Raw genomic sequence first — 21,234 nt, 5'->3', positions numbered from 1 at the left:
AGAAATGTTTTATGTAGAAGCTATTGTGATGATATTTATTTTTATTGTGGCTAATTTTTTCACAATTAAGTATATAAAATTGACTATGAAACTATGAATAGAAAATACCTTGGCTATTATTATTGTGAAAAATAAATTTCATTATAATGACTGTCATACGCTAAAATGACTGATGATCGAAATCGGCAGAAGAGATGAAGTTACAGTTCGAAATCTAGGGTTTTGGCGGCAAGCTTCACCGTCGCGGGAAGTAAGATTTTTCTGTTCGACCAATGGAGGCGGTGGTGGTCGATGCGGGATCTAAACTTCTAAAAGCCGGGTTCGCCGCACCCGATCAAGATCCAGCTATGGTGATCAATCTGTCTGCTTACTTCTCGAAAGCTACTAAAATATCTATATTTTTTTTTTCGTTCGAATATGTTATTGAAGCGTTCTGTTTGCCATGCATTCACCTATGGTTTGGCTATTCTGATGTGAACCAGATCATTCCTACGAAGATGAAGTGCGTGGTGGAGGAGGGTGACATGGAAGATTCATCGGCTTTCGAGGAAGTGACTGTAGATCCCGTTGTAAGGGGTTTTATTAAAGACTGGGATGCAATGGAGGACTTACTGCGCCATGTCCTTTACACGGGACTTGGGTGGGAGATAGGGGAGGAAGGGCAGATTTTGTTCACTGATCCTCTCAATACCCCAAAGGTTGGTCCGTCTGATGATCAAAAGGTTACATATGTAGTTTGACTATCCACTAAAACCAATTGCAGACGATTTCTCGAAGATCTTACAAGGTTCTCAAATATGGTGGTGTCATTTCGTTGAAATCTGATTGTATCGTGATGCATATTATTGAACTTAACCATGCAGAACTTTCCTCATGCAACAACTTTCTATTAAGTTTGTGCTTATCTCCCTACAGTCTAGATGGTAAATTATAAATTTCCCTTGCAGCAATTTAAAGAGTCAAGCTGATCTCCAAAAGACTGATGATAATAACTTCCATCCTCTGTAACATGTCGAGGGTTTAAGCCTTGTTTTTGTAGTTTCAGGTTAATGCTACTCTATCAATTGGAAGGTGTGTGGGTAGAAAATGAAGCTCCTCTCTCATTGAGGATGATGTAGGATTTAAGTATAGAGTTTGCAATGACATAGTGTAGCAATAACTTAGAAGTAACAATCATGAGGAAAGTATGGAGGAGACCATCTAGAAGAAATCCAAAGAGCATGTAAAAAGCGTTCAAAAATAGTGGAAATTAGATCATTTACGTGTAAGAACTTTACTCTGATGCTAATTAATGTTGGCCTCAATCCTTTGGAGATGGGAAGATCTTCATCTTCTTGATGTCTTCAAGCACTTTATGACGGTATGAGTGGGGTTGTTGTCATTAAGTGGGTTGCTTTAAGTCCAATTTCCTTGGGGAGATCGAGTAGATAGGAATATCTTTGACCTACACACAAGCCATTTCCACATCCTCATCATCATGGCAAACCATTTCAAGCCTTTTAGAGAAGAGTTTCTTTTGGTTCAGGTGAATTGATGCAGAACCATCACAAGCAATTAATCATTCCTTGAACACAATATGGATGATTAGCTCATGTAGCAATTTTATTATGCCTTACACTTATGATGTGACGATCTTTCTTTGATTTCGTATATGTATTTTAATCATATGGTATGGTTCTTATGTAGAAGAGGTGCCTTAGTATGTATTAGGAAATAACAATGATGAGGTTTGATGATGCTCTCTCTACATTACTCTTCCTCCCTCTTCCCTTTTCTACCTTCCCCCATCCCTCTTACCCTTTGCTGCTTTATACAGCCTCCCTCCACCTCTATTTTTCTTACCCTTTTTATTTCTTTTTTGACGTCTTCCACCGACTCTTTGTAATCCATTCTTCTTTTTCATTTACCTGGTTTTATTCTAGATCCTTCTCCCTCCCCTCTAAGACCACTACCCCTTTCCTTCCAAGACAAGCAACCACCATTCCCTTCTCCCCCACCCAGTCCCATTCCTTCACTACTTTACATTCTCACTACCAAGCCCAATCTTATGCCCATCTCTTGGCCATTGCCACACCCTCCAAATGCAAATTTAATTCGTGCACATCATCCTCCATGAAGATCCTTTTATGCTTGCATATTCTATTTGAGGTTCATGGCTAGAGCAAGGAAGTTGGAGATATGCTTCAACATCGCTTTCACTGGATTTCGTCTACATCAATAAATCACACTATGTTGAAGAATCAAAATTGGTTTTATATTTGGATAGATTGTGGAAGAATTTTTGTGCCAAGCCAATTAGTTTTGAGAAGTTTAAACATTTCATTTTTCATTAAAGTTTGAAAAGGAATATGGTTAAAAAATGTGATATTTGTTTTGTTCATATGAAGAGAATAAGGGAGGGTATGCCAAATGTATCTATTAAAAATGGACATGATGGAGCATTGTTTGTCATTGATGTTGAATATCTTTGAGGGCATTCACGACTTAGGCATGACTTGACTGGCATTTATTTATTTTTGCTTTAACAAAAAAGTTTGATGTATTAGGATGTGTATGCCTTTTATTTATTTGTTCTAATCTTTACATGCTAGTTGTTTTCTTGTATGTTGAAGCTGTTATTGCACTCAAGCCTAAGGATGCTTTCTTTATAAAGGGTTTCATTTGTGATAATGAATAAATGGTTGATTGATTGCAAGTAGGCATGTGAATGAGATGATTTTGAGCTGATCCAGTATAGGTTTGAAATTGGCTCAACTTTTATAAGTTGACCTCAGAAGTGTCATTTTTTATTAGATTTAAATGAGAATTTGACTCTTAACATGTCATAATGGAGAAAAAAAGATTTATATAGCCAACCACACGTAGTGGGATAAAGGTTTGTTGTTATTGTATAAGATGACTAAAAATCAGCTTGTGGCTCAGAAGAATTGATTTGAGCTTGCTTGGCTCATATCTGCTTGATTTCGAGCTTGCTTGAATCTGAATATAACTCATTTGAAATTAATATATATATATATATATATATATAATAATAATAATAATAATAATAATAATATGCATGCATATATCCATACATACATGCATATATGCATGCATGAATGTTTGCCTAGCTCGATGAAAGATCGCCTGAGTGCAGGTTCTTGCCCGTTCCTATTTGAATGATTTAGAAGAGGAGGAGATGGAAAAAGACAATCCAACTCCCAATTAATTATCATTGGATGGTTGAGATGTGATTTTATACCCCCTAAGCATGTGAGATGGCTGTCTATTGCAGGAAGTAGTGGGAAGGAGACAAGCTGCTGTAGTTTAGATATTCTAAGCCATTTGATGCACATGACTTGATTTGGAGGGATGGAATTGATTAAATTTGAAATTGGCTGAACCGATTTGAGTTAAATTGTATCGGATTTGAGTTCAATTTGATTTAACTTGATTTAAATTGCTCAAAGCGAGACGATTTGGATTGATTAGTCTCAGTTCAGCTTAGTTTCGTTAAATTTGATTGGAACAGATTTAAATTGGCTCAAGATGAGTCAATTTGATTTAAACTTGACATCGGTTCACATCAATTGAATGAAGTTAAAATAGATTCAAGTGATCCAATTGGCCAACTTAATTAGGTTTATTTGGGTTGGTGTGACTGTGTGAGTCAGAACTCAGACAAATTTAATTATTTAATTGACACATTGATCTTTGCAAAAATTGAGTCGATGGGCAGTTATGAACCTCATTCAAAAAATGAGGTCAACAATTATGTTTGATTGTATTTTACATTCTAAAATTTATTCATGCCCTAGACATAAAATGTTCTGAAGCAATATAATGCTCAAGTTTCTAATATGTTTTATTTAAAATTTTGAAATATAAGTAGAAATTTTTTCAAAAAGAATTTACTAAAAACGCAGCCAAATTTGTGAAGTCAGTTCATTGTAATGGATGATGGATTTTCTTCTAGGAAGTTATGATAAAAGCTAAAATCAACAAGCTAAGCTACACTGTGTTCCCCTAGAAAGTTTTTTGTGTTCTACTTTGGGTTTGGTCTTATCACCTTTGTTTACTTTAAAAAATTCTGTAAGCTTATTTCATAACTATGTTTGCGGAACATGGATGGCTCACTAAATCAATCACGAAGTGTTTTTTAAGAGATGTTATGCCTCTCATCTAATTTGCAGGTTGTCAGGGAACAGTTGGTCCAAATGATGTTTGAAACGTTTAATGTCTCAGGCTTTTATGCATCTGAGCAAGCAGTATTATCACTTTATGCAGTAGGACGCATTTCGGGGTGCACTGTTGACATTGGACATGGCAAAATAGGTATGTATCATTGATTCAGCTTTTAATTTCTAAGTTATGAGTAGAATAAAATGGACACCGTCAACACTTGAGTAGAAATCTCAAAACCATATGGAAAATAAGCACTTATTCCATTTCATACTTGTTAAAGTTGATTTAGACGCCAAAATGCAATGTTCCCTTGTAACAAGAGTGTACAACTTAATATTCTATCTAAAAAAATGCAATAGTTGAAATTTATGGGGATTAGGTTAATAATTTGACTGTATATGAGAAAAAATGCCATTAAAAGGCTAAAAAGCCCCCAATATTTGATCCTAAATAGAATATATGATTGGCCATGTATGAGGATTGAATATCATGCCATAAAAATTTAAATACTAAATAAATAGCTACTCATAAGTTTCTAAAACAATTTTTTAGTAAGTGCAATATGCATATTTAGTTTTTGAAGTTGAAAATTTGTTTGGTTTCAATTTATTGAATTGAAGAAAAAAAATTCAAATTTAAAGTTAATGACGAACATGCGCTATAATGAAGCCAAGGTATGATTAAATTAAACAACTGAATTTTTTGCTTTACCTATAGTATAATAAATGAATTAGAATAAATTCAAATTGGTGTACATTATATGCTATGTATTATGCAATGGCTTAAGTAAACTACAAATTGATCATACAAATTTTCACACTTCAACCTTCTGTCTGAGAGGCACATGTCTGTGATTTATGCTACAATGCGCATCATTTTACATTATTAGTGAATAGTAAGTATATTTTTAATTAAGGTAATTTTTTATAAATAAAATGAAAATTAGAGTTCCTTGTTCTTGATGTAGTGTGTGCCACCTGATCTCTTTGATCGTTGCTCTAATTTCACCTTTTTATTCACCTCCTTTGTAAGATCAGTAATTTTTTATTCAATATATATCAAGCATTGAAAATTTTACTATTTTATTTTATTTTATTTTTTAATAATATCAGATATAGCACCAGTTTGTGAAGGTGCGGTTCAACATATAGCCTCTAAAAGATTTGAGATCGGTGGAATTGATCTGACAAATCTTCTTGCTCAGGAACTCAGGAAGACCAATCCACAAGTACAAATTGACATTAACGAGATTGAAAAATTAAAAGAGCAATATGCCTGTTGTGCAGAAGATCAATCATCATTTGATAGTACTCTAAATTCTTGTCAGAAAGAAAAGCACGTTCTTCCAGATGGGCAGGTTTGCTGCTTTTAATTCTTTAATTTATGGCCAAACCATTAATAAGATTTTACGAATGATGAAAAATCATTTGTGGTGGGGTTTATTTCTTTTTTCTTTTTAATAAATAAACTCATTTCAAAATTTTGGTGGGGTTTATTTCTTGTAACTCAACTTTTAGACTAGTAGGGTTTATTTTTGGTAACTCAGCTTTTAGTCTATATTGATTTGTAGATGGTGATAATGAATTCACATCATCTAATTTACAATAAGATTATGCATTGATTACTTTGATGGGTATGTAAATAAAACAAACATATTCGATATAAGCTAGCAAGAGATAAAAAGAAAATTTATTTGTAGCAATTTAAGTATTTGAAGTTGTTTTATTTTTTTAATTAATAATAATAATATTTTTATTATTATTGATTGGGGAAGAGGAAGATGATTGAGGTTGAGGAGGAGGAATGGTAGAACTTGGACACAACTGAACATATGAGATAAGGGAGAAAGCTATTTATTATGATGATGACTCTAATGTTGTGCAACATCCGGGCGTCACCGGGGCCAGTGCATCCAATTATGTGGCGCGTCCGGATTCGCCTCCGGACACGTTCGGATGCCGCACATAATAATCTCTCCTAATGCAATCCCTTGAGTGATGAGAGTGCTGAGGATTTTGGTTAGTTATTTGTTTTAATCTTAGTTATGTTGGAGAGTCGGAGTGGGAAAAATCAACTTATTGTACATTTGTACTAAACTTATTTGATATTTTAAGTTGATTTGATATCTTTTGTTACTTTAATGTTTGCATTATATTTTTACTTTGTGCAATTTGTTATTTGATGTAGGCACAAATATACAATTTATTATTTCTTACTATGTCATAATGTTATATTATTTTTTTAATATGCTAATGAATTAGGGCACTAATGTGCTACTTATCAGTGATTTGGCTTTTTTCCTTTTTAATTGTGAGGCTTACATCTCAACCCTTGAGGTTTGCGTCTCATCTCATTGATAAAAAGGATCTCAATAGATAAAAAGCATATCAAAAGCTAATTGCGAAATTTCAAAATTTGAGAGAAACTAATATGTGGCTAGGATTGAATTTCCACCCTCATTTTAACTTGACAACCAACAACTGAGAGCCACTTTCTGATGCTTAATGGGTGATCAAGCATATGAGTGGATGCTTTCTTGGGTTAGGTGCCAGTTTGAGCCCAAAATCTCTCACCTTTGAAGGAAGTTGTCTATAACACATTAAGATGATAATGTTTTGAAACCTTGAGAAACATGTGATGTAAAGAGTTGAAACCTTTATGTTAAAAATTGATAACCTGTGTGTCCATCAAGTGGATGAAAAGGACACTTTACTCGAGCAGTTTATAACCCTCATCTTTAATCGATCCATATTCTAGCGACATGCTACTAACATATCTTGTAGACCATGACCTTGGAAAATGGAAATGATTACGGACTTCTAGTGCATGACATGTACCACCAACATCATAGTGCATATAAGAACGGAATGCAAATGATTCATCTCTTGCCACTGCTTTTTCATCCAATGGACCAATCAACCGACAAATGCTAGGTGGCATCGACTGCCCGATGTCCCCATAGTTTATAGTAGGTGAGCAAGGATCTTAGCCTTTCTCCAGCCTAAAATCAATAAGGAGTAGAGTCAGTCTAATTGAAGGAACTTGATTTATAACATAACCCAAAAATCCTTATAAATACCATGTATAGTATATTGGACAGTCTAATTAGGTCTTCATATGAATGCTTCACATCTTTGAGGGGATTATGTACATAAATCTTAGTCGATAAAGGCTTAACATCTCATTTTTAACACGAGGCCTAAGAAATTAGGTGATACTAAGAAGGGATTTAGGCCCTTGAGTTCATTGATCACAATCTCTCTCTCTTGGTCACTCGCTCGCTCTACCTATCTTTGTCAGATTCTCAAGCTCTCTTCTTGGTTTACCCTTATCAAAGCATCTCCCTCGCTAAGATTTTTTGTAACCTGTAGGTGTTGCATTTATAGTTGTCAACAAGGATCATTTGGTTGCTTTTCAATAGAAAATATATTTTAAAAGACGTTCTTTTTTGTTTCACTCATTTTGTTTGAAAATTAAATCCTTACATCTGATGGATTTAATAGGTTTGTGGATTATAAAAAAATGTTAATTTCTAACTATTTAAACAAACGATGAACCTATCAAATTTCATTGGATTTCAAACTGCATTTTTTAACTTCAAGCAAGCAAATCAATCCTTTAGGGTGTTCTCATGCTTTACTATCATCCATCAATGATTCACAAAATTTTGCAATGAGTGCAAATCTGGAAATCAAAATGAGGTTATTTGTATTATTATTATTATTATTATTATTATTATTACCATACCACTCTTTATCTTATTACTCTCTCTCTCCCCCCCCCTCTCTCTCTATATGTATATATCCTTGTGTGTGCTTGTCTTTGGGGCTTTAAATAAACGAAAAGATGGTCGATAAGGTTGAGGAATTTCTGAAATAGTAAAGTTTTGCTTTGTTTGAACCACCATTTCTTTCTTGGTAGTCTTAAGCTTTATAATCATTAAATATAGCTTGTTTGTAGGTTATAACGATTGAAAGGGAAAGGTATATTGTTGGAGAAGCTCTATTTCAACCATCAATCTTGGGTTTGGAGGAATATGGGATTGTTGAACAGTTGTTTCGAAGTATCACGATTGTTGCACCTGAGCTTCACCGACAGCTTATTGACAACATTGTTCTATGTGGTGGTACTACATCTATGGCTGGTACGTTCTTTTTTTGGTGCCTTTAATTTGCTGTTAGAGAATATATACAGCTATTCATATCGTTTCTTCACTTTTTTGCTTGGAACCTTATGCTCATTTTTTACTTTATTTACCAAAAGTGTCATGAAGATGCGAATTTTTAGTCATGTTTTTTGTGCTTTTTTGTTCTTGTATGTTGGTCAATATTTTATATAATTTAATGTCCTTGTTTTCTATTGCAGCGATGATGATCTTTATGCTATTTAGAATTCAGTGCATTTTCTTGAACCCCTCCATAATACTGACTTGGAATTGTTCTAGCCTTCATCAATGTTGTAAAAGTTCAAACGATCTTCATTTGTTATATCAACATAATTTGAAAATCTTGGTCTAGAATAAAAACTTTTGTTCGATGAATGGAAAGATTGATCTCGGCAAATTTAGCATGTACTTCAATACACCAGTCACCTTGTGCCTAGTTTGATAGATTCTCCAAATATATTGAAAAGTTTGGGTACACTTAATGTTAAGTTGATCAATGTTTTATCAAGCAGTCAACTTAAATGAAAAAAAAAGGCGATTTTGATCATATATGTAAATATTATTTATAAGTGACTTCGAGGAAGATCTAACCAGCTCAGAGAGTTTCTAAAAAGAGAATTTGAGGTAAAAGTCTTTGAAAATTTGAAATACTTTACAGGCATGGAAATAGCACGATTAAAACAAAGTGTTGTTACTTCTCAAAGTGAGTGTATTTTTTATCTACTTCAAAGACCATGAATGCTTGAATGTATGCTTGTAGATAGTCCAATGGCCCCAAGAAAAAAATGGGATCATCATTAACAACAAGCCCGTTGATTTTAAGTAATGTTGAAGCTGAATACGTGGTAGTAACTCTTGATAGTTGTGAAGGAATATAGTTAAAAATATTGTTAGAAATACTAAACTATCTAGTGAAAAATTCTCAACAAGTGTAGCGCGTCAGCCATGTTACTAGATATCCCAAAAAATGAAGTTTACCATAACATAACTGATAAAATTGAGTTAGATCGACATTTGATCTTAGAAAATTAAAAAAATAGACTAACCTAAATAAATTGTGCTCTTAAAAACTCTTAAACTGTTCATATCCTCACCAAGGTTTTATCCAAAATAAGGTTTGATATTCTAATCACAAGCTAGGTATGATCAACATATAAATCCCAACTTGAGGAGAGTACAACAACAACAACATCAAGCCTTTATCCCACTACGTGGGGTTGGATACAATAATCATTTTTCTTCATTGTGTCATATTAAGAGTCAAATTCTCATTTAAATTTAATAAACAAAGATAATTTCTAATACTTTATAACGAATTCCTTTTAGGTCTATCTTTGTCTTTCTTAACATAGGCCGGATCTAATATATCTACTCTCCTAACTGTCATCGGAAGGCCTTCCGACGCTTTATATGACCAAACCATCTAGATGACTCTAATCTTATTTGTCACCGGAAGTACTTCAACCTTTTCACGTACATACTCGTTTCACATTCTGTTTCTAAGTGTAAAGCCACTCATCCACCTGAGCATCTTCATATTTGCGACACTTAACTTAATTTTATGCTTATCTTTTTATGACCGACATTCTGTGCCATAAAGCATTGAATGTCTCACCACCATCTTATAAAATTTTCCCTTAAGTTGAGGGGTACTTTTTTTATCACAAAAAATGCCCAGTGCATTCCTCCCCTTCAACCATCCAATTTGAATTCTACTAATAATATCGTCATCTATTTCATCATTGCTTTGAACAATAGATCCAAGATATCTAAAATATGCACTCTTTTTAACAATTTGATGACCCAATATTACAATCTCACCACTAGATCTATTATCACTAAAATTATTGTTCATGTATTTAGTTTTAGATCTACTTAAACTAAAACCTTTAGACTCTAAAGTTGACGTCCATAATTCAAAATTTTCTTCTACTCCATCTCTAGTCTTATAAACAAGAAGAATATCATCAATAAAAGTAGAGTGTTGTGTTAGATAGTTGACAAATAACATAAAAATTTTCGAACAATCATAACTTAAATCCCAACTTGAGAAGAGTACAACAACAACAAGCCTTTATACCACTTGTGGGGTCGGCTACCTGAATCATTTTTCTCCATTGTGTCATGTGAAGAGTCAAATTCTCATTTAAATCTAATAAAGAAAGGTCATTTAGGTCTACAACTTGAGGAGAGTGTTGAAATAAACTTTAATATCTGGTTAGCACATTTTCATCTACAACAATCCAACAATCCCTCGTCAAAAACTTCATACCTACTACAAATTAAAAGTCTGCAGATAACAATTTTGTATCTGCAATACTCCAGCAATTTGTCAGTTGTAACATTCCATGGATGTTTTGTTGTTAATTTGCATTCTAGAATTAAAGATTTGATTCTAAATTTGTTTCTTTTCTTAAAACTCATTTCTCCATCTATTTATGTATAAAATCTCATATTTTTCTTGCCAAAAAAAAAACATAAAATCTCTCATTTTTTCTCTTCTTTTCTCTTCTCATTTTAAGTTTCAAGACAACACAAGTGCATGCAATTTCTAGCTATAAGGAAGACCCTTTTCAATGAAATTTTCTCTTCTGCCCATCATGTGAAGGGTTTTGCTAAACGAAGTAATCAAAACTTTTTTCTTGCCTCAACCTTAATAGGACCAAGTGGCGAAAAATGATAAACTTAAGTATTAAGAAGAGTAAGAGAAACATGTGAGAATAACATATCAAACCATCTCCCTTTTGACATTATGAAGAAAAGGCAAATCGTGAAGATGACGGAAACCACAGAGACAATATTTGTCAGAGTTCAAAAGCCCATCCATCAAAAGCAAATGGGTACAAAAGAAACCAAATACGTGGGATTAAAAGAGAATTTGTAACCATTGGAGAGGCATTGGAGACCATAGAAGTTGAAGAGGTTTACAAATCAAGAAATAAAAAAAAAAAAACAAGCTGTAGATGTTGACAGTGAACATAGAAATAATGGTAGAGAGGTGAGGTGAAGGAAGCACATTAGCGAGCAGAGTGGAGAAGTAATCAGGAAAATAGTTGAATAAGATTGAACTTTTAAAGTGATCTTGTTTCAACTAACCTTAACCTGGTTAAAGGAATTTCAAAATAGCATCCAATCGCCCTGCTTAAAGTTAAGCCATCCCTCTATTTTCAAAGAAATTTCAGTCTGATCTGTGATCCCCTTTTTGTCTTATCCTTTCTTCCTCGGCCTAAGGTTGTGATGAATGATTAAACTTCTAGTACTTTTTTTGGGAAAAATTTAGAACAAATCCTGTATATTAAAGGAAAAAAGGTTACAAAACTATATCAAAAGAAAACAAAAACCAAAAACAACCCCGGGTCAGTAATAACCCCAAAAATACAGGAACAACCAACCTCACACGCCCATAAGCAAAAACGAGGGGGTGAGGCAAAAGAATTGGACTCAGGAAAAGTAGCCAACTAAAACGAGAACAAATCAGCAGCCCATCATAAAGGAGGAGCCCAGATTGCCACAGGGCCAACCAGAACCAGCTGGTTAGCACGATGGCCCGGTCCGAAAGCCCCAACATCTCTTGAAATTGTTCTAGTTTTGTCAATAATCACTTAGTTTGTTTGACGCTAAAATCGATACAAAGTTCAAATCAATAGTCTCTTAGCTGAGTTATTCTGATTACTTATAGCAAACCTAACCTCCTTATTCAGGCTTTGAAGAACGTTTCCAGAGAGAGGCAGTTCTATGCTCCTCTTCAGTACGGCCTTCTCTTGTTAAGGTGCTTTTCTTAGGCTTCGTTTGGGTCTTCCTGCTACTTAAAGCGGTTTTCTAGTTAAAAAGTTAAAATTTTTGTACTAGAAAGCCGCTTTAAGAAGCAGTAAGAAAGCCGTCCCAAACTAATCCTTAATATCTATAATCCTGCTTTATGGAAATTAACAGCACATAAACGCCTTAATCTGTTCTATTTTGTCAGCCACCAGAATACATGCCTGAGAATTTGCCAAGCAATTCAGCTTGGATGGGCGGTGCTATACTGGCTAAAGTTGTTTTTCCACAGAATCAGCACATCACAAAGGCAGAATATGATGAGACAGGACCAGCAATTGTTCACAGAAAGTGCTTCTGATTTTCCCCTTCCTGTATTCTCTCTGTACCCTAAAGTTTCAGAAAGTTTTAAATTGTTTAATGAGCTTGCTCTCACTGTAATGCTCAAGTGTAGATTAGTGAACAAGAACCTGCTAATTATGCTCATTAGTAGTCAGGCATATGTGAATTTATCATCTGATTCTTTATTGAGCTCATTATACTTGCAACTGGGTTGGTGGACGAGCATGATTGGGAATCCCCAACCATTATTCGAATTATCTCTAATACTGTGCAATCACTTAAGTGGAGAGAAAATAATTATGAGTCATGTACCTGTGGGGCTGGTTGTTGGTAGGCTCGCCGAGGGATTAATTACGCCGTCAAGTGCCTCTAAATGAGGTGGTAGCGGCCATCGGGTAAATGAATTGGCTTGGGAAGATGATAACTAATGAGCAGATTAAGGAATGGCTCATATTTGGTTCATCACAGTTTAGCTCACAAGTCATTTATTGAAAGTTGAGCTTATGAGCTTATATTTTTCACGGCCCGTACGACTCCATCCTTATTTGGTACTAATATTCAAATATTTTTAATATTGTTTGAATTGGCACAATAAAATGCCCAATAAACTAATGTAAGAGCCCCTCATTGCTTTGTGCCTATGTTTAATAAGATGTGAATTTTTTAAAATAAAAATCATCAATAATTTAAATTACATAAACTGCCATCCATTTCTTTTCTATTATAATTTCCATAGAGCTATCTAATTTTTGTAATTTTTAGCTACTAATAAGGAATAAATTTTCTTAGCAAACTATGAGGAAAGTTTTATTAGAAGATGATATTTTGGGCATTAATATAATATTAAAATAAATGTAATCGATGACTTTTGATACTCATTTAAATTTGCATTTATTTTAATAAAAAAATAAAGGCTAAAAAATTTCTCTTTATTTTTCCTAAAAAAAAAAACTTGTCTCTTGATAGCTAAGTACTCACACTTTCCTGCATGCATGGAGAAAACGTTAAGTAGTTGCTTTCAATTACTCAATGCCCAATAATAATAATAATATGAAATTTTGTTATAAATGAAATTCTATGCAACTTTAGAGAGGATGATATTGTCCTTTAATTTAATAATTGTTGTGTCCTAGAATATTTGCGGCGGTAGAAAAATATAAGTTTTAAGTTTTAGCTTTATACGAAGATCCAGCACGCAATCAGAAAAGAGAGAGATGGTGCAGTATTTAAGAGACACGAAGATTTTTACGTGGAAAAATCCTAAAAAGGTGAAAATCCACGCGACCTAGCCTAGTTTGCATGAATCAACCAGTATTTGCAGTTGATTACAACTGATGCCTTTCATTAGAAAGAAGGCATTGACTTGATATAACAAATATGAATCATATATAGTGTATTACATAGTGGAAATAGGAAGAATCATTGTTGACGTATTCGCTTGGTCGGAAGGACCATAGTCGGTGGATGATAGAGGTTGGAAAGAACATTGTTTGACAACGGAAGTCGGAATGACCATAGTCGACGGGCGACAGAGCTCGGAAGGATCGTTGTCTGACAACGGAGGTCGAAATGAACGAAGTCGGCGAGCGACAAAAGTCAGAAGAATCATAGTGAGCAGGACTGTAGTTGGCAGGACCGTAGTTGGCAGGCGATGGAGTTCTTTAATTTAATAATATTGGAATAAATATATTCGACAATTTTTAATTCTTGCATTTATATTAATAAAAAAATTAATCAAAGGCTAAAGAGATGCATATGAAATGCATGCTTAATTGCTTTCTATTATTATATTGCTCTACCAACCGCAAGGCTGCTTCTCAGTTCTGCCCATCCATCAAAAATCAAAATATCAAATGATGACCCCTATTTTGGGCGACCCCTTTGGTCGAATGAAAAAATAATGCAAAAATAATATTGAATATAAATATAATATAAAAGAAATATATGTTATTATTATTATCATTATTATTATTATTATTATTATCATATTCAAATAAAATAAATATAATATAAAGTTTAATAATATTAGTTGCCAGTGGCCGGTGGCCGGAGGTTGATAACCGTGGCGGTGCCAGCCATCGGCCTATCATGGGCGATGATCAGTAGGACGACAGTGAAGGTCAACGTTGGTGATTGGAAGGGGACGACTATCGCCAACATCGATAGCGGCTTGCTGAAGATAATGATAGTAATTTAAAATCAACCAATCTTAATAATTTTCAAATACATCAAAATTGAATTAGAAGTTCCTTTAAAATTTTATTCTACATTTCTTAAGATCAAATGCCAATATATTCAAAATTCATGTATTTGTCTATTTCACGCATACATATCTGTTATATAACTGGCATAGGGCTGGCGATTTACAAAAGTCTTTAAAGAATTCCTCATAGCTAGAAAACATAAAATAATACTAATCATTCATGGCTGGTCAAATGGTTATCTTCCTCTTATTTCATGAAGAACATTACATATGATAACTGGCATGGTAGGCCGCAGGCGGCTTCAGTTCAGCTTTGATCAAATAAGCAAGACGACGATAACGTAAATAGACTTCTTCCCTTTTGCATGTATATGCATACGCGTGAAGTGCCTCAGCCTGATTTTGAAGACCAAAAGAAAATTCAAAACTTTGGCGCATAACGGTCTCTTCAATCTGTATAAATTAGAGAGCAGCTCTTCCTTCTTCTTCATATCCATCTCTCTTTCTTTACAAGAAATCCTCTTCGAATATAGCTACATAGTTTGATAGGAATTACGTAGAAAGCAATGATGATGATGAGTTGGTGCAGGATTAATAATATTGCTGTGATGGTGCTTTTGATAATGGCTTATTGTAACGTGAAATACTGCGAGGCTGAGCTTTCTCCAGATTTCTACAGCAATTCTTGTCCCGCGGCTCTCTCTACCATACAGAAGGCTGTAAGCAAAGCCATCGCTAAGGAGCGCCGCATGGCTGCCTCTCTCATACGCCTCCATTTCCATGACTGCTTTGTTCAGGTCACCATCCACTCTCTCTCTCTCTCTCTCTCTCTCTCTCTCTCTCTCTCTCTCTCTCTCTCTGATATATGGGAGCTTTCAAATACGATGAATATATTAAAGCTTTCAAGGCCACTGATTTCTTTGCAGCGGTTTCAAAATTGTTGCAGCCCCGCCTCTGTAATGTTATGCACTGCAATAATATTCTGCAGCGATTTATAGATCGGCGGGATAGTTTCGACGAAGTGCTAGTTTTTACAATGGTTATAATTGGTGTAAACTTACAGATTTGCAGCTGTTATAATCGTCTCTAATATGTTCAAGATAAATTGATTCCAAAATTGTGGCCGTTTTAACCACTACAAATTAATCTTAACAATCACTACAGGAAATTTAGGTATTACCAGCGGTCATATAGCCGTCGGAAAATCACCGGTGATTATAACCGCTGGTAATCGTTTCCTACGAGGTTTATTCCGGCGGTGTTCGAACTGCCGGAAAACCACAGATATTTTATGAAACCGTCGGAAATCTCAGAGGAACTGCCGTCAATGCCCGAATTTCCTGAATTGTATAAAAGCTATATATAAACGTGCCTATATATCTGTATACAGGGCTGTGATGGGTCTATCTTGCTGGAGGACTCTGCAACTATAATCAGCGAGCAAAATGCTCTTCAGAACTTCAAATCTGTGAGAGGCTTCAATGTTGTGGAAGATATCAAATCGGCTGTGGAGCAGGCTTGCCCTGGCGTTGTCTCTTGTGCTGATATTCTAGCTGTTGCTGCTCGCGATGCCTCCAAATATGTAAGTATCACGCGCCATTAACTAATGGTTTGTATGTTCTTACTGGTTCTAAATGTTCATCAATTATTAGGTGGGAGGTCCGAGTTGGGCTGTGAAGCTTGGAAGGAGAGATTCAAAGACTGCAAGCAAGGATTTGGCTGAGGCTAACCTTCCCATAGCTTTTGATGATCTGGAAGCTCTACTGTCATCCTTCGCAAGGCAAGGTCTCAGTGCTCGCGACATGGTTGCACTGTCAGGAGCTCACACGATAGGGATGGCTCAGTGTATTACTTTCAGGAGTCGGATCTACAATGACACCAACGTTGATGCAGGCTTTGCTAGCACAAGAAGACGCTCTTGCCCACCTTTAACTGGCAATGGCGATGGCAACTTGGCTCCACTTGATCTTGTCACGCCCAGCTCTTTCGACAATAACTACTTCAAGAACCTGTTGAGAAGGAAAGGTCTCCTTCATTCTGATCAAGCTCTGTTTAATGGAGGCTCGTCAGCAACAGATGGTTTTGTTTCAGGTTATGCTCGTAATCAGGCTTCGTTTTACTCGGATTTTTCTGCAGCTATGGTGAAGATGGGAGATATCAGCCCACTTACGGGGTCTGATGGGGAGATTAGAAAAATTTGTGGTGCCATCAACTAGTTTATCTTTTTATTGATGTATTTGATTAATTTGTTGAATAAGTTGATATTTGTTGTGTGAGTTCAGTATATATAGAAGTATATGAGTGATTAATTAATTCTTTATAGGTTTAAATATTGTATAATCTATCTTTTTAATAATGATTTCAATAAAGTTTTTCGTTATATGTGTTTCATTACATCAACAACAACAACAACTTCAAGCCTTTATCTCACTAAGTCAGATGGGCTATATGAATCATTTCTCTTCATTGTGTTTGTTAATAGTCAAATTCTCATTTAAATCTAATAAATAAATAAATAAATATAAAATTTTCCCTCCTTCATTTGAGAGATTATCCTGTACGGATGTTGGACGCAGCTCTACGTTTGGAGGTGAATTAGGTGCAACCATGTCAGCGGTACCACATCGCGGTATCGAGCGGTACCGAACAATATCAAGCCGCGGTACCGAGCAAAAGGATGATACATTTTGGTTGGTCTCGGACGACGTTCGGTGTCCGCACAAAATAATTTTTCCCTTCATTGGTTCACTTTTTCTCCTCTCTCTTTGATGAAATTCCCTCTCTTTCTCTTGATTAGTTTGAGGAGTAGCACTAAGGAGGCTACAAATGTAACTTCCATGTACATGCAGCTGCAACTTTGATAAAAAAGTTTAATAAGGCTAATGACGTCAAATCTTTGACATGTATACAATTAAAGTAATTTTCATGAGAATTATATACAAAGATTCTGATAAAATTATGCAAAATTTCTATAAATTATGATAATAAGCACATAAAAATAAGCTTCTTTATTAATTAAGACTTCATTTGAGACAACTTCCTTGTTTTTTTTTTAAACAGCTTTTTAATAAAAGAAAAAATTAAACAATAATTTTTTTAATAAAAAGCTACTTTAAAAAATAGTAATAAAACTACCCCAAACTAAACCTAATTCACATAATTTTACATTTTTATGATTATAATCATTTTATGTAAGAATTGTGGAAAAGATTATCCATTTAGACTAATGCTTTTCAATATTCATTGATTTATTTTATTTTATCATGCTTGTAGTACATCACCCAAGGTGTCCTCAAAATAAATAGTAATTCTACATGATTTAAATGAAAATAAGTGTGAATGTAAATATAAATGCTTAAACTTATTCATCATCTATTAGAATTTTGAGTAGCTACAACTATCAAATTTAATTAGAGACTTATTGCACAACTATAACTATTACTTGGCTATGATCCCCTATCGTCGTCGTTGTTGTCCGACTATGATCTTGTAATCACTGTCGTCTGATTACGCTCTCCTAATCATTGTTACTCCATTACAATCTTTTGATCATTGTCACCCAATTACAATGACATTCGCTGACTTAACTTCGTTTGGGATGACTTTTTTTTGCTTCTTAAAGCGGTTTTTTAGTACAAAAATTTTAATTCTTGTACTAAAAAGCCACTTTAAGAAACAATAAGAAAGTCGTCCTAAATGAAGCCTTAGGCTTTGTTTGAGGCGGCTTTTTTACTGCTTCTTAAAGTAGCTTTCTAATACAAAATTTTTATTTTTTATACTAATAAACTGCTTTAAAAAACAGTGAGAAAACCGCCCCAAACGAAACCTTAATCTCACTAAAAATAAGTAGTGTTGATCCATGCTATGCACCATAAAACTTAGCATACCATTTACTCTTTCAAAATCTCAACATCAAATCACCTTTATAATTAATTAAATTAATAGCATCATACCATTTATTTTTTTATTAATTATATATTAAACATATTAAAATTTTGGATGTTACTTTCTCTACAGTCCACACTCACAAAAACAGTACTTCTAATGAATCTAATTAGTTCCTTCACTTTCCCCTTAACCCTAAAATTCTACACAGTCCTTCGCTCGCTCTCTCCTCCCTCTACCTTCCCTTCCCTAAGATCTAGGGTTTCAGCGCTTCCTCCTCCTCATCCTAGAAGCATGAACACCTCCGCGGTGGCTCCAATGGCGTCATCTTCTCCCAGCTCCGATGCTGCGAAAGAACCCGGCGATCTTCTTGTCCAATACGTTGTTCTTCGGCGTGACCTCATCGACGAATGGCCGCTAGGGAGCACCGTCACACAGGGCTGCCACGCCGCCGTTGCTGCCATCTGGGACCACCGCGACCGCATCGACACCGCCGCGTACTTATCTGCTTCCAACCTCGATTCCATGAACAAGGTATGCTCGATGAAATGCCGCAATGAACTTTATCCGTCCCAATGGTTTATTGGTGTTAAGGAGTACTATACCCAGGTTGTACATAGTAGATCCAAATTAACATATGGTCAAAAAGATCTTTGTGTCTATTTTAATAAAATATTTATATAATATATAAATAAATATAAAAAATTATATACTATATATATAAATACACACAAATTTTGTGATCTGTTTAGGGATCCCCTAATTTTTTAAGGAGTTTAATTTAATACTCTAACTTATTACATCTAAACTATTTGGGCATACATTTTTACTTTTTTAGGTTACAATCATAAATTTTGTATGATCATTATTTTATTTGTTACTTTCAAAAAAAATTTTGCGTTAGCAAATTAATTTCTACAACAACTTCGAAAATTTATTTCTCTACGACAACTTTACAAAACAGTAAGAAAGCTATTCTAAATCAAGCCTTTTAAAAGCAACTTTATAGTATAAAATTTTTATTTTTTGTACTAAAAATTTAGTTTAAGAAACAATATGAAATTCGTAGGCTTTTTTGGTATGAATTTCTTATTGCATCTTTAATTTTTGTACAAGGAAGCTACTTTAAAGCTTATTACTGTTGCTTAAAGCAGCTTTTTAGTAAAAAAAAAAAAATTATACTAAAAAAAGCTTCTAAAAAATAGTAAGAAAGCCATAGGCTTCATTTGGAACGACTTTCTTATTGCTTCTTGAACCAACTTTCTAGTATGAAAATTTTAATTTTTGTACTAGAAAGTTACTTCAAGAAGCAGCAAAGAAGCTGTCCCAAACGAAGCCTTAGTATTATCATCAGCTTTATATTTGTTTAGACCAAAATTAGTAGAGAAGTTTTTTGGGAGGGTGTATTAGATCTTCTAGAGCCAATTCTATTAGTTTTAGTTTGAGTTGATATCCTCTTAATAAATTTGAATTGGCCTCATAAAAAGTTTTATCTCCTTCAAACAAAGAAATGAGAAAATACACAACTCTCCTTGGCCTATTGGTTGAGAGCTAAGGCTTCCAACTAAGAGGTCTAAGGTTCGAGTCTATGTGTATACATCTTGTGTGTGAGTTTGCCTTAAATGGCCTAAATGTCCCAAAAAAAAAATGAGAAAATTAATAGTATGATTAAGTCCATTCAAATTTGGATAATTAAAATTAAATTTAACATTTAAATATTTTTAAGATAAATAAACAAATTTATAAGATCTAAACAACATTTTAATCATTTACTCTTTCCTTTTTCTTATAGGTGACCCTGGAGGTTAAGGGAGAGACTCAGATAAGGAAGCTAGCGGAGAAGCTGACAGCAGAGGGAATAGAGCACAAGCTGTGGATTGAGCAGCCAGAGAACATCCCCACCTGCCTTGCTACGAGGCCATATCCAAAGTCATTTATTGCTTCCTACTTCAAGAAGATCAAGCTCTGCAAATAAAGAGCAAGCTATTAAACAAGTTAGTGGCACCTTCTCTCTTTTTCTGTCTGAAAAAAAAATTATTTATTTTGCTTGTTATAATAATATGTTTTTCATTAAAGCTTGTTAAATGAGGTGAGGATGTTTGGTGACTGGATTGAAGAGGACAAATATTTTCTAAGTTTAGCTTGTTCTACTTCAAGAAGACCGCTATTTTCTAAATTAAAATAATTTTGTTTGACATCTCATTTGAAAAGTTATAATACATTAAAATAGTTCTGTTCATTTCACTATTAGATCCAATAGGAGAATGCAAATAACATGACCCTTAAAGTTTATAGAAGACATAAACATCTATCACAAATGGTCTTCGCTTGGGGGCAAGAGAGGAGCGAAAAGGAAAGCCTTGCTCGAGATCATGAGTTGCAAGAGATAAGCAAAAGAGAAAACAAACCATAAATGCTTTTCATGTGCCCAAAAAAAGATGTTGGTGACTTTTTCAGATTAATAAATAATTTTAAAAGAAAACATTACAAAAATTAGAGCAGGTTTTCTTGTTGCTCTGTTAAGCCACTAAAACAATCAACTGTAAGCCCCTTTAAGCTTTCAATTTTAGCTTTAGCCAAATCCTTTAGAGGAGATCTCTCAAGCTTCTTAACCAAAATATCTTTTCATCATTCCGTCCACAACGAAAAGTCATTTCTCTCTCTCTCTTTCAATATTTTACCCCATTAGTCTTTCTCTCTCTACAGCTAAGGCATTGCA

General features: G+C 34.4%; 3 protein-coding genes across 3 annotated transcripts; all 3 read left to right on the top strand.

Annotated features, from left to right (window-relative positions):
• Window positions 1-150: 150 nt before the first annotated feature.
• LOC110100326 (actin-related protein 7) lies at window positions 151-12,629 on the top strand. Its single transcript, XM_020827772.2, has 7 exons — window positions 151-350; window positions 483-698; window positions 4,173-4,314; window positions 5,277-5,521; window positions 8,125-8,308; window positions 12,031-12,098; window positions 12,294-12,629. Exons 1-7 carry the CDS (start codon window positions 273-275, stop codon window positions 12,444-12,446), a joined length of 1,086 nt encoding a protein of 361 aa, XP_020683431.1. The 5' UTR covers window positions 151-272; the 3' UTR covers window positions 12,447-12,629.
• A 2,576-nt stretch (window positions 12,630-15,205) lies between these two features.
• On the top strand, window positions 15,206-16,846 carry LOC110100325 (peroxidase P7-like). Its single transcript, XM_020827771.2, has 3 exons — window positions 15,206-15,427; window positions 16,021-16,212; window positions 16,283-16,846. Exons 1-3 carry the CDS (start codon window positions 15,206-15,208, stop codon window positions 16,844-16,846), a joined length of 978 nt encoding a protein of 325 aa, XP_020683430.1.
• A 1,794-nt stretch (window positions 16,847-18,640) lies between these two features.
• LOC110100327 (putative peptidyl-tRNA hydrolase PTRHD1) lies at window positions 18,641-20,495 on the top strand. Its single transcript, XM_020827773.2, has 2 exons — window positions 18,641-19,049; window positions 20,308-20,495. The coding sequence occupies exons 1-2, from the start codon at window positions 18,675-18,677 to the stop codon at window positions 20,488-20,490; spliced, it is 558 nt and encodes a 185-aa protein (XP_020683432.2). The 5' UTR covers window positions 18,641-18,674; the 3' UTR covers window positions 20,491-20,495.
• Window positions 20,496-21,234: the final 739 nt, after the last annotated feature.

Source organism: Dendrobium catenatum, unplaced genomic scaffold (genome assembly GCF_001605985.2).
Source record: "Dendrobium catenatum unplaced genomic scaffold, ASM160598v2 fragScaff_scaffold_1220, whole genome shotgun sequence".
Taxonomy (NCBI): Eukaryota; Viridiplantae; Streptophyta; class Magnoliopsida; order Asparagales; family Orchidaceae; genus Dendrobium; species Dendrobium catenatum.
The sequence above is the reverse complement of the archived record's forward strand: the minus strand, read 5'-3'. Positions and strand labels throughout refer to the sequence as shown.